Raw genomic sequence first — 14,210 nt, 5'->3', positions numbered from 1 at the left:
ACGCCTACACACACCACCAGCCACACACACGGTGTCAAAACAGCCATCAGCCCCCAGGAGGGGGTACGTCTTCCTTATTTGGTCTCGTTTCACTTGCCCCTGGGCTCATGTCACGGCAGGAGACGTTACTGTGCTCATTCGCCATCCAGACCAAAGGTCGGCATACGGTGGACCGCAGGCTTTCATCACGTTCCTTTTATCAATAATGTTTTGTTGGAAGCCAGCCGCGCTCGTTCGTTTGTCTGGTATCTGTCTCTGCTTTTGTGCCTCGAGGGCAGAAATGAGTAACCGTAGCAGAGACCATGTGGTCCTCAAAGCTTAAAATATTTGCTATCCGCCCTTCACAGAAGTTTGCTGACCTTGACCCAGACCGAAGTCCTGGGTCCCAGCCCCCTGGAGAAGGCTTCGACCTTCACCAACCTCTCATCGCCCTGTCATCCCCTCACTGCCCTGACATCCTGGCACCAATAGGTGATTCCGGTCCGGTGTGGGAGCCGCCGGGCTCTCCTGGAACGTGTCCCCAGGTGAGCTGGGCGCCTCGTGTGGTTGGCACCCACCGCAGAGCAGGCCAAGGAGCTCACAGACAGGGCTTTTTCCTTCCCACCCTTCTCGTGAAATGTGTTCCATCGGGGGGGGGGGGGTCCTTCTGTCCCCACGGAAGGAATCAAGGGCCCATCCCAGAGCTTGACCAAACCCTCCAAAGTCATAAAAACCCTTCCGGGTGACTTTGAGATCATTGAAAGGTCTGGTTCCATATAACCTTCGAAGTTCTGTTCTTATCCAGTTTGGAGCTTCTCTCTCCCCCCAACTCTCCCGCCCTCTCTCCTCATATTTCCCACACGCCGATGCCTCTGTCAGCGAGTGCCCTCCTGCCTCTTCCGCCGGCCCCCCATTCGCCCCAGTTAGAACACGATCATTCTGCTCTGTCGGGCCAGGAGCTCTCCGGGCTCCCCCAACATCAGCCGGCACCCTGGGGCCGACACTTCCCACGACACGGCCTCCGGGGAAGGCTCGGCCGGGTGGCACCCCCCATCAGCACTGCTCACTCAGGGGCACGTTCAAGCCCTTGAGAGCCCCCAAAGAGCCCCGTGCCCCTCTGCAGGGTGGGCCCAGCAGCCTGCAGTGGGGCAAAGGGGAGGAGCCTCAGTGACCCCACTGAAAACCAGCCCATTTCGGTGACTTCCCCGAGCATCTGTGGGCCTCCGGTGTGGGCCCCAGCTTCGCTGAAAGTTGTCAGTGATGCCCTGTCTCGGGGCCAGGAGCTCCGCTTTATGCGGGGGTGACAGCTCTTAGGAGAAAGAGGTGCTGGAGAAAGCCCTGGTCCCCTGCCCCCTTCTTGGGCTAAATCTAGCCCCACCCCGTGCCCACCAGTGAGCCCGCCGTGTATGGCGTGACCCCGGATTTGGGTGCCGTAGGGGAGCAAAGGTGAAGCCAGGGGCCCCAGCTCACCAGGACATGGAAGGCTGATGGTTTCACCCCAACAGTTCCCCAGAGGGGTGAGAGGCCAGCTGGGTGGGGGCGGGGGCTGCATTCCTGGTGCTCCGGGGGCCTGGCCACACACGGCACCGGGGCATGCCAGCCTAACCCGATAACCTGGATGAGCTCACTTTTATTTTATTTTATTTTATTTATTTTTAATCTACATCTAAGTTAGTTAGCATCTACTGCAATAATGATTTCAGGAATAGAATTTAGTGATTCATCCCCTACGTATAATACCCAGCGCTCATCCCGACAAGTGCCCTCCTTAATGCCCATCGCCCATTTAGCCCATCCCCCCCACCCATGACCCCTCCGGCAACCCTCAGTTTGTTCTCCGTATTTAAGAGTCTCTGATGTTTTGTCTCCCTCCCTGTTTTTATATTATTATTTTTGCTTCCCTTCCCTTCTGTTCATCTGTTTTGTATCTTAAATTCCGCATGAGTGAAATGATATGATATTTGTCTTTCTCTGAATGACTAATTTTGCTTAGCATAATACATTCTAGTTCCATCCATATAGTTGCAAATGGCAAGATTTCATTCTTTTTGATTGCTGAATAATATCCTGTTGTATATATATATATTTACCACATCTTCTTTATCCATTCATTCATCGATGGACATGTGGGCTCTTTCCATCCTTTGGCCATTGTCGATAGTGCTGCTATAAACATGGGGGTGCATGTGTCCCTTCCAAACAGCACACCTGTATCCCTCGTCGTGCAATTGCTGGGTCGTAGGGTAGTTCTATTTTTAATTTTTTGAGGAATCTCCATACCGTTCTCCAGAGCGGCTGCACCAGTTTGCATTCCCCCCCAGCAGTGCAAAAGAGATCCTCTCTCTCCACATCCTCGCCAACATCTGTTGTTGCTTGAGTTGTTAATGTTAGCCATTCTGACAGGTGTGAGGTGGTATCTCATTGTGGTTTTAATTTGTATTTACCTATTTTTTCATGTGTTTGTTCACCATCTGGATGTCTTCTTTGGGAAAATGTCTATTCATGTCTTTTGCCCATTTCTTCACCAGATTATCTATTTTTGGGGTGTTGAGTTTGGTAAGTTCTTTATAGATTTTGTATACTAACTCTTTATCGGATACGTCACTTGCAAATATCTTCTCCCATCCTGTCGGTTGCCTTTTAGTTTTGCTGACTGTTTCCTTCGCTGCGTAGAAGCTTTTTATCTTGATGAGGTCTTGATGAGTTCATTTTTGCTTGTGTTTCCCTTGCCTCTGGAGACGTGTTGAGTAAGAAGTTGCTGCGGCCAAGATCAAAGAGGTTTTTGCCATCTTTCTCCTCGAGGATTTTGATGGCTTCCTGTCTTACGTTTAGGTCTTTTATCCATTCCGAGTTTATTTTTGTGTCTGGTGTAAGAAAGTGGTCCAGGTTCATTCTTCTGCGTGTCGCTGTCCAGTTTTCCCAGCACCACTTGCTGAAGAGACTGCCTTTATTCCATTGGACATTCTTTCCTGCTTTGTCAAAGATTAGTTGGCCGTACGTTTGTGGGTCCATTTCCGGGTTCTCTGTTGTGTTCCATGGATTTGAGTGTCTGTTCTTGTGCCAGAACCATACTGTCTTGATGATGACAGCTTTGTAGTATAGCTTGAAGTCTGGGATTGTGATGCCTCCTGCTTTGGTTTTCTTTTTCAAGATCGCTTTGGCTATTCGGGATCTTTTTTGGTTCCCTCCAAATTTTAAGGTTGTTTATTCTAGCTCTGTGAAGAACGCTGGTGCTATTTTGATAGGGATTTTATCGAACTTGGATGAGCCCATCAAGCTGTTCAGCACTCAGAATAATCTCCCCAAACCTCCCAGAGTAACTGGAAACCCCAGAAGGGCTTTTCATCTCTGGTCTTGCTGGAGCAGGACTGTGTCCCCTCAGTGCCGGAATTCTGGCAGTGACCGTGCTCCAGGGAAGGTGAGGGTCACAGCCACAGCTGACCCTCATGTTCCTTCAGACTGCAGCCAAAAATAACCGTGTCCTCAGCTACACCAAACCTCACCCTTGCAAGGCTCTCCAGGGTCATGGCTGTGCCCTGCCTGCTTTGCTGAAAGCCTGGGAGAACGAAATTGGGATCCTTAGCTGAATAGCCCTTCGATGAATCAGCACTCAAGAAAGTGCTTCCTGGCACTCACATACATTATGATCCCCATCTGGGGCATCAGTGACCACAGCCTGGTCTCGGGTCCTGGGTTCAAGCCCTCGCTCCTCCACACTCTCAGAGACCTTGGTCTTGCCACTTAGAACCTTCTTGCAAAGTGAGGACCAGCTGTGAGGATGGGTTAGTAGCTGTGAGGATTAGAGGAATGTAATACTTGGCACATAGCAAGGGCTCTGAAAATGCCAGCAGTCTGCGCTCTGCCCGCCTGATCCCGGGGGCTGTAGAGGAAGGACGTTGACGGATCGGAGGGAAGGTGGTCAGAGACCACTGGGCTAGTTTAGGACCCATATTTATGCCCCCGCCGCCGACAACGCCCCTGGGATATTCCCAGATGCCTTTTCTTTTTTTTAAGATTTTAAAAAATGTTTATTTATTTATTTGAGAGAGAGAGAGAGAGAGAGAGAGAAGGAAGAGTGGAAGGGCAGAGAGAGAGAGACAGACAGACAGACAGAATCCCAAGCAGGCTCTGTGCTAATGGCTCGGTTCAACCAGGGGTTCGAACTCATGGACCATGAGACCATGACTTGAGCCGAAACAAAGAGTCAGATGCTTAGGCAAATGAGCCACCCAGGGGCCCCCCAGATGCCTTTTCGAATCCCAGGATCTCTGCTTCCTGAGTCTGGCTCAAGGGAGTGAGCCCCACCTGAGCTGTCCCTCCACCTACCGGGGGCCTGACGAGGTCCAGCTCAGTGCAGGAGAAGCTAGGGTCAGGACTCGGGCCCAGAAGAAGTTTTTCCCTCGCACCCTCGGACCCACAGCCAGAGACCTGTTACGTGGGGGTCCTGGGAGCCACGGGGCACACTTCTTTAGGGCCCAGTTCTTGCTGCTCCCACACTAGATCCCAAGGTTCTGGCGCCTTCCGAGGAGAAACCAGGGAGTGCAGCAGCCAGGACCACGCGTCCCCGGGGGAAGAAACCTTGCTGAGCGCCACAGGAAGATGGTTCCAGGAACGGCCAGATGCTGCTTCCTTCAACAGATTTTTCTTGAGCGCCTAAGTGCCAGGTGCTGTTCAAGGTGCCGAGGACTCAGCAGGGAACAAGACAAAGCCCCTGTGCTCATCGAGCTTGCTGTCCATCTACCTCCCTGGGCACTGCAAGACGGCAAATGTCCACAAGAATAGTAAGCGTATCACATCCTTCCTCCCCTTCTCCATGTCAGAAAAACTCTCAAAAATTATTACTATGACTACCCTTGCTGTCTTAGGCTGGGTCTCCGCAGAAGGCAGAGCCTGAGACCAGGGCTTGTGTGTGGCCGCTTCTTTGGGGAGCGGTCTGGGTAACAGGAATGGGGGCCAGGGGAGAGACACCTTCCCTAGGGGTCAGCGTAGGAAACAATCGGAGTCAACCAGTTACAGGCGGCCAGCTTCCCTCCCCGTCTAAGTAACTGGCTAAATGCAACTGACCCCACCCACCGAAGCACTCAAGGGAGAGAAAAAAAGAACTTCTTGATTGAACACTGGCCTCTCTCTGCCAAGAGCCCTTGCAAGGCATATTCACTAGAAGTCATTGTCAATTGACAGAAATTCCAAGCCCTGCACGGAGTCATGCTGTGTGTTGGCAACAAATGACTGATTTGATCATCTACATTGTAAACCTTAGCATATGCCTCCCCAGCGGGTAGGGTTCAGAGAACTCCCTTTCCCTGGCTGGATCCCGGAGGGGAGAGGACAGCACCCTCAGAGTGACAGAGACAGCCGGAAGGGGCTAGGGTCCCCAACACCATGGAGAGCGCACGCCAGCCCTGGCCAGAGGACGCCGGACTCTCAGCTGAGCGGAAAAAGGTCCAGCTTGTCCCTGCTGCTGTTCCTTGGAGACTTTGTAACCTCAGCTGAACTAGTTAATAGCCATACTGAGAACCACAGAGACGTCGGAAATGGTTAGGAGGATTTTTATTTTCAGCCTCCAAAAGCGAATCTATTTCTGTAAACAATCTGTAAAAAAAAAAAAAAAAAAAAAAAAAAAAAAGAAAAGTAGCGTCTGATCAGCCAAACCAAATACACGTTGAGTAAATATTTAAAGACTTTGGTTTGAAAAAGGAACATACTATATTGGCCTACCTGCGGACATATTTCACAGCCCAACCCTCCGTGCAAAAAAAGTACTTGCCGTCTTAAGGTCTTTTGTGTGGCAACATTTTATACGCAACATTTTCTATACAACATTTCAGCGCGTGAAAAGCGCTCGGCATCCTGCGCAATCAGGGAGATGCAAATTCAACCCACAACACCCATTAGATCACCACCATGCACCCATTAGAAAAATCGGAAGCACTGACAATTCCAAGTGTTGGCGAGGCTACAGAGCAGTTGGAGTTTTCATGCACTGTTGGCGGGAGTGTGAAAATGGCTCCACCACGCTGGAAAACTGCGTTATCTGCTAAAGCTCCAGTCCTACGTACATGTACTTGTGACGTTAATTTTCTGTGTCCCTCTGAAGAGGCCACAGTACACAGATATTTGGCCAAACATTATTCTAGATGTTCCTGTGAAGGTATTTTTAGAGTAACATTTAATCAATAGACTGCGAGATTGCCCTCCGTAATATAGGTGGGCCTCATCTAATCAGTTGAAGGCCTTTAAAAAGAGACTCAAGAAAGAGGGAACTCTGTCGGCAAACTGCCTTCTGACTCGAACCGCAGCATCACCTCTTCCCTGGGTCTTCAGCCTGCCACCCTACACTGTAGATGTTAGATTTACCAAGCTTTCTCAATCACACGAGCCAATTCCTTACTCATAATGGGCCCAAACTGGAGACAACCCAAGTGTCCACCAACAGGGCAATGGAAAAATTAACTGCGGTCTGATGTCCTTTGTTTTTTTAAGTAGAATATGTAAATCTATTTATTTATTTATTTATTTTTACCTGAACTTTTCTTTTGAGACAACATCTTGCAAAACTCCAGTTCAATGTTATACCCGGGATATTGACATTGATACAATCTATCCATCTTGCTCAGATTCCTGGGGGGTTATAGTGGGACCTCTGTGTGTGTGTGTGTGTGTGTGTGTCTAGTTCTGTACAGTGTTGTCACCCGTGTAAGCTCATGTGTCCACCACGGTCAAGACACTCAGCAGTTCTGTCACCCAAGGATCCCTCATGTCAGCCTTTTATAACCACACCGACTTCCCTCCCTCCACCTCCCGCTCCTGTCCTTAATCTCTGGCCACCCTTAATCTGTTCTCCATTTCTATAATTTGATCATGTCAGGAATGTTATATAAATGGAATCAAACAGTATGTAACCTTTTGGGATTAGCTTTTTTTTTTTTTTTTTTTAAACTCCGCACACTGTTCTAGATTCATCCGGGTTGCTCTATCTACATCAGTGGTTTAATCCTTCTTATTGCTGAGTTGTAGTCCTTGTGTCTCTCCATGTCTTTCACCCATTTTCAAAACAGAATTGCTCGGTGTTTTTTGTTTTTGTTTTTGTTTTTGTTTTTTTAACTGTTGAATTTGAAGAGACTGTTGTACGTCCCAGGGACTAGTCTCTCTCTGGGTAGGTGGTTGGCAAATATTTTCTTCCACCCATAACTAGTCTTTTCATGCTCTTCATAGGGCATTTGGCAGAGCACACTTTTTCATGTGTATGAGGTCTGATTTATCAGTTTTTCCTTTTACGGGTCATGCTTTTAGAATCACACCTGAGAAACCTTAACCTTGCCCAGATGCTGAACATTTTCTCCCATGTGCTGGCCGACGGCAGTTTAACTGTCCCAGCACTAGCTGCAAAGGCTCTTTCCTCCACTGAATAAATGCTTTCGCATCTTTGAAAGAAAAAAAAAAATCCATCGGGCATATTTGTGTGGGTCATCTCTTCACATAGAGCAGAATTGCTATTACATATTTGGGCTTCAGTCTGTGTTGCTTTTTGCTATTTGCCCTGTCTGTCCTGTTTCTTTTCTTTCTTGCCTTCTTTTGGGTTGGCTGGGTATATCATCCCGTTTTTCTTCACTACTAATTTCTATGGCAAATCCGTTCCTGTTCATTCAGGGTTTCCCTAAAACCCACCAACATACTTACCTCTTTGCTTACTTGCTTGTATCTCTAGCCTTCTGCCTGTGATCATTCCCTTCCTGCCCTGAGAACATCAGTGACTAATTGCAAACTGACTACAAGTCTTCCCCCTTTTCCTACACCTGCCCCCCTGCGGTGCGAATTTGGTGATTGTTCCATCAGGGGGTAAGGGAGTTCTCTGCCTCCTGAGTCCGGGCCTGGCCACGTGGCTTGCCCTGGTCAATGGGATGTCAGCAAGTGTGACAGGGGCCCCTTGTGCATTGAGGCTGGTCCTTGCCTGCTGTTGGAAAAACCTTCTGCTGCTGCACAATCAAGCTTGGGCTGGCCTCCCAGAAAACAAGGGATCATCTAGAAAGTCGTCCCTGCTGTCTCCATCCATGCGACATGTGGAAGGGAGGGCCATCTAGACCACCAGGCCCCAGTGGAGTTGGCCCAGACCAGAATAGCCACCAGGCCAGGTCACATAACTGGGAGAAATAAGAAATGTCAGTTATTATTATTATTTTCTTTTTGAGAGACAGAGAGAGAGCGCACGTGAGCCAGCATGAGTGGGAGAGAGGCAGATGGAGAGGGAGAGAGAAAACCCCAAGCAGACTCCACACTGTCAGTGCAGAGCCCGTTGTGGGGCTCAGTCTCACAATCCCAAGATCATGACCTGAGCCGAAATCAAGAGTCGGACTCTTAACCCACAGAGCCACCCAGGCGCCCTGACATGTGAGTTATTTTAAGCCACTATTTGTTGGGGTAGTTTGGTATACAGCAAATAGCAAATGTGGTTGCATCCAGTGACACAGCAGAAAGGGAGTCTTTCCTTTGGGAAGCAGGGCTGGACCCGTACCCAGGTGTAAACATCGAACGAGCTGCTGTAAGTTGAGTCTCAATTAAAAAGTGGGTACCGACCTCGGCTCAGGTCATGATCTTGCGGTTTGTGAGTTCGAGCCCTGCATCAGGCTCTGTGCTGACAGCTCAGAGCCTGGAGCCTGCTTTGGATTCTGTGTCTCCCTCTCTCTCTGCCCCTCCCCTGCTCGTGCTTTGTCTCCCTCTGTCTCTCAATAATAAAAAAAGAAACGTTAAAAAAAAAAAAAGTGGGAACAGGGGTACCTGGATGGCTCAGTCGGTTGAGCGTCTGGCTCTTGATTTGGGCTCAGGTCATGATCCCAGGGTGGTGGGATTGAGCCCTTCATCAGGCTCTGTGCTGAATGTGGAACCTGCTTAAGATTCTCCCTCCCTCTCTCTCTCTCTCTCTCTCTCAAATAAAATAAAGTAAATAAATAAAAGTAGGAAAGAAAAAGAATAACACAGTTATTCTAAAGGTGTTATTCTAATACCGTTCTCTCTAAAGGTTTCTAGTCATAATAAGCCAGCATTCTAGCACAAAATCAAACGTGCCCTGGAAACCTGGAGGCCCAGACCGTGCTTTGGACGCGTAGAGGGGGAGAAACGGGGCCAGCTGAGAAATTTTACCAACTATTGGTTTTGCAAAGTGACGCTCCTGTTCAGCTCATTCCCACCTTGACCCCAGTGAATGCCCAGCGGGGGCGCCTCTCACTTCAAAGCGGCTCAGGCCAGTCCCAGGCTGCCTCACCCCTCACAGGAAGGCAGGGGAGTGGCCCAGATCAGAAGGCGGTCCTGGAAGGACTTCGCCACTGAGGAAAGAGGGAGAGGCAGAAATGGCGACCGTGAGGAGGGACAGCTGTCCCTCGCAGGTTGAAGCATGAGAAGTGTGATACAGATCTAGAAGGACCATCACGGAGGGCTCAGAGGCAAAACTAAAACAAAAACAAAACAATACGGACTGTGTGTTTTACCCAAAAGGGAAAACTTCAAAGCAATTAGTGACACTTAATTTTACAGGTCAACTTGACTGGACCAAGGTTACTGGTTACTGGTTAAACGTTCTTCCTGCGTATGTCCATGAGAGCGTTCCCCAAAGAGATCAGCATTTGAATTGGTGGACAGAGCAAAGCAGATGGCCCTCCCGGGTGTGGGTGGGCCTCATCTAACCTGTTGAGGGCCTAAATAAAACAAAAAGGCAGAGGAAGGTTGAATTCGCTCTCTGCCTGATTGTGGAGCCGGGATATCGATCTTCTCCTGTCCTCAGCCCTCCCGGTTCTCAGGCCTTCAGACTGGACTGGAATCTACCTTGGCTCTCTGGCTGTCAGCCCTCAAACCACACCACAACTCTCCCGGGGCTCCAGCCTTCAGATGGCAGATTGGGGACTTCTCAGCCTCCAGAATCATGTGAGCTGATTCATTATAACAAATCTGTTTATAGATCGATACATACATAATACACAGATATAAATAGATCTTTATATATACATATATATGTAAATCTATAGTTATACATAGAGATAGATATAAACCTTTTTAAAAAAAAATTTTAATGTTTATTTATTATTGAGAGACAGAGAGAGACAGAGCGTGAATGGGAGAGGGGCAGAGAGAGAGAAGGGGACACAGAATCCGAAGCAGGCTCCAGGCTCCGAGCTGTCAGCACGGAACCCGACACGGGGCTTGAACTCACAAACTGCAAGATCATGACCTGAGCTGAAGTCGGTCGCTTAACCGACTGAGTTACCCAGGCGCCCCTAAATCTTTTTTTTAATGTTTATTTATTTTGAGAGAAAGAGAGAGAGAGCAGAGGAGGGGCAGAGAAAGGAGAGAGAGAGAGAGAGAGAGAACCCCAAGCAGGCTCCGAGCTGTCAGCGCAGAGCCCGACGAGGGGCTTGAACTCACGAACCGCGAGATCATGACCTGAGCCGAAATCAAGAGTCGGGCTCTTCATCTACTGAGCCACCCGGGCGCCCCTGTTTTGTTCTCGAGTCTTAAATAATATGTGGATTTTCAAAACTGAACAATCAAAAAAGCCTCCCTGAAAAAACTTGGAGAGGAAATCGTAGTGTGGTAATATTTATTGGTTTCATCCTAGACTCCAGGGTCCAAGTGATGACTTGGCTGAAAAAGTCAAATTTCAAGTTTCGCTAGAAATCGGCTCACCAGCTTTTTTTTTTTTTTTCTTCTTCTTGCTCAATTGCTTATTTTCACAAAATGTATGGTGAAAGAAGGGGTGTGGCTTTCTCAAGACTGAGGTGGCTCCCACATCAATGCTGGCGATGATATCGGCAAAGCTGGGTTCTTACAAATGTTGGTGTCAGCCTCTCGTTGAGCACTTACTATGTGCCTCCCTGTGCTAAGTGTTTCAGGGGTGTTATGGTGTCTGGGTATATCCAGCTGAGGATCCCACAGCAGTTAAGGGACGGAGTTGGGACCTGAACTTAAGGTCACCGGCTGCTCTCTTAACCACGGCCTCCTGCCTCTTCAACACGAACACGCTGCTTTGGAAGGGGACTTGGTGGAATGTGCACTGTCAGAGCTCAGCCACACTCACTCCGGGAATCCGGGGCATCAAAGGAAAGACTCCTGTTTTGAGGGATGTGCCTTCGTCCCAAGCACTGACCCACACCTCGGCTGAGTGGCCTCAGAGAAGACATCGAACCAACCCCCTCCCCCCCAAGGAACCAGAAAACCTCCGGAAAATAGTTTGTTAAACCTCAGAGCACCTGTCTTGCAATGTGAGCCTTGAAAGCTCTCTGTCTCCCACTGAGGCCATATGGTGCTGCTTGGTTGTGACTTGATATTAATTATCTATTGGTGCTTAATAAGCCACGTCCAACTTCAGTCTCCTTAAAGCAACTAGCATGTATTTAACTCTGTTTCCTGGAGTCAGAAATTCAGGAGTGCGGGGGCACCTGGCTGGCTCGGTCAGTTAGGCGTCTGACTTCGGCTCAGGTCACGATCTCACGGTCCGTGGGTTCGAGTCCTGCGTCGGGCTTTGTGCTGACGGCTCAGGGAGCCCGGAGCCTGCTTCGGATTCTGCGTCTCCCTCTCTCTCTCTCTGCCCTTCCCCCACTCATGCTCTGTCTCTGTCTCAGAAATAAATAAACATTAAAATAAATAAATATAAATAAATAAACATTAAAAAAATTTTTAAAGAAATTCAGGAGCGCGTTGGCTGGGTGGCTGTGGCATGGGGGTCTCTGTTTTAAATAGAGCTTTTGTTATCTAGGTAAGGGCAGGCGGACCCACCCGAGGAGACAACTGCCATTGAAAAGATAGTTTGTTACTGGTGGATCCCAAACCAGCAGGAGGAGAGAAGGGAGCTGGAACCAGGGACCTAAAATAAACTCCCTTCCTCTCTCCCTCTCTCTCTCACACACACTCGTGCACTGTTCTCTGTGCATGGCTCTGCTCTCTCAGCTATAACCGCTGCCAGGGTGGGCTCTGAATTCACATCCTGGTGGCCTCTCGCACAGAAAAGAGAGCTCTGGTCCCAGAGGGAGCCCGTGGCGCCTGGCCAGATGGCCACCTTCTCCCCGTTGACACGCCCTGAAGCCAGAATCCTGTCGGTGGCGCAGACGCAGCCAATGGGCGGGCCGAATGTCTTCATTTTATTTCCCCCCCCCCCCCCGGGTGCTGCTTTTCAGAACAAGGCTTGTGAAAAGCCAAGCTCATCTGGGCTGAGTTTCCTGATCCGATCTGGAGGTGAGAAGCCTTCCCCTTCACCTGTCCAAAGTCCTCCGATGGGGAGATACCGCGCTCAAGTGTGGATTCATTGCCAAAAACCCCTCCCAGACACCTTCGGCGGTTTGCGTTCCGTGTGCACACGCTCACCCCGATCCCAAACCCGCACGTGTGAAGAGCAGTGTGGACGCAAACAGCAGAGGAGGCCAGGGCTGGGGCACGACCTATGCTCTCGCTTCTAAAACTCCCCGCGGCTTTGACTTGATTTCAATGGGGATATTGAACATTTAACTGACATGAACATTTTAAATAACCACTCCATTGACGACGAGCTGTGTGCGGGGCACATTTGAGAGCATTTTCTGGGGCTGTTTGGGAAAGCAGGTGGGCGTGCCCCTCGGGGCGCCTGCCTGCAAATTCCGGCTCTGACCTGTTTGTTTTCTCCGCTGTAAAACGGAGATCTTGAGACCTGCCAAGTGTCTGAATGTGGGAGGTGCCGGGTAAACAGGGTGGCACTCTGTGACCACCGGGACATCAGAGGAGGAAACAGGCCCACAGAGGATTGGCCACTTGTCCACGGTTGCACATCTGGGTAAGGGCAGCCAAGCGTTCTGACCCTCTCTCAGGGTCCCCGGACCAGGGCAGGGAGCAGAGTCCCCGTACAGCTGGGGGTGGGGGGGCGGCACAGCTCCATCGGAGATGCGGAGCTTGGCTGCCCTCCCCCGCTGCCCAGCCCCTGGCCCCCTTCTGGGCACGGCAGCCACTCACACAGGAGGCCTTGAGCGGGCCCTGCAGCCAGGTCTCCTTGGTCACCACCTCTTCCTTCCAGCCCTGGCCCTGGAACGCCAGCAGCATGCGCATGGCCTCGCAGCGCCCTGGGGGAGGGGAGGACAGGGTAGGGGGGATGCGGGGAGACCCCAGCCTCAGAGCACCCTGGGGAGGGGTCAGGAGTGTGGCGACAGGACAGAAACTCTAGCTTCGGAGTCTGCTGAGAAGTCGAACCGTGGAGAAAGATGGAGATCATGGCACCGGTGCGGTCTGGGGAGGGAGATGAGGGGTGCACACTGCAGTCCAAAGTGCCCCGGGATGGGGACAGAGACAGATGGCCAGAGCGCAGCCAGACGGGGGCCAAGAGGATGCAGCCCCGGGGGAAGGCCAGGCCTGGGGCCGCCACCGCCATCCCAGGGCGAGCAGCCTGGCCCATCGGTGCCCCTCACCCTCCTGGAGGAGCAGGGGCCGCACCTCGGACGGGGAAGTAGACGATGGTGTAGGGCGGCACTAGGAGAGACAGACAGACAGGGTGGTGAAAGAGGCCCCCCCCACCAACGGAGCTGCGGGGGGGGGGCAGGGGTCAGACCCCTGGGGGAGACCCCCCCCCTCCCAGCAGCCTGCGGCAGGGGTGGGGTCAGACCCCTGGGAAAGGGGGGTGACTCAACCTCGGCCCCGGCCCCCACCTGGCCCAGACCCTATTCACTAGCGGGCCGTGAAGTGAAAGAGAGGCAGGAAGTGGCAAGGAGCCCAGTGACCTTGTATTTCTGGTTGTCCCACCCCCTCCTCCCTTCCCGCCACACCCAGGAATGCGCCAAGTCACTGAGCACAGTTCGGGCCTGGGTAAGGCTGGGTGAGGATCGGGCAAGGCCGGACAGGCTCACCTGCTCCTTGGCAGGGCTGTACCCTACCTGCAGGGCACTGACTTTCGCATCACACAGCCACTACCCCGTCCAGGCCACACCCAAACACACAGAACACCTCAGGGCCCACAGAGGGCCAGGTCTGAGGACCTAGCCAGGGGCCGGGGCCCCAGCACCGGCACACAGCAGGTGCTCATTAAATGCTTGTTGCAGGGGGCGCCTGGGTGACTCAGTCCCTCAAGCGTCCGACGTCCCCCCTGGTCATGACCTCCCGGTTAGTGAGTTCGAGCCCCGCATGGGGCTCTGTGCTGACAGCTCAGAGCCTGGAGCCGGCTTCGGATCTCGCTGCCCCTCCCCCCGTTAAGATCAAACATTAAAAAAAAAAAATGCTTGTTGTATGAA

At 51.2% G+C, this 14,210-nt stretch overlaps 1 protein-coding gene across 1 annotated transcript in view; it reads right to left on the bottom strand.

Annotated features, from left to right (window-relative positions):
- GSTP1 (glutathione S-transferase pi 1) overlaps positions 1-13,053 on the bottom strand; it is a 32,328-nt gene extending 19,275 nt beyond the window's left edge. The window contains exon 1 of the mRNA XM_030332535.1: positions 12,946-13,053. Coding sequence (XP_030188395.1) covers positions 12,946-13,038 — 93 coding nt within the window. The 5' untranslated portion in view covers positions 13,039-13,053. The remainder of the gene's footprint in view (positions 1-12,945) is intronic.
- Between the last annotated feature and the right edge of the window lie 1,157 nt (positions 13,054-14,210).

The sequence above is a fragment of the Lynx canadensis genome, chromosome D1 (assembly GCF_007474595.2).
Source record: "Lynx canadensis isolate LIC74 chromosome D1, mLynCan4.pri.v2, whole genome shotgun sequence".
NCBI lineage: Eukaryota > Metazoa > Chordata > Mammalia > Carnivora > Felidae > Lynx > Lynx canadensis.
This window is presented reverse-complemented; position numbering and strand designations above follow the sequence as displayed.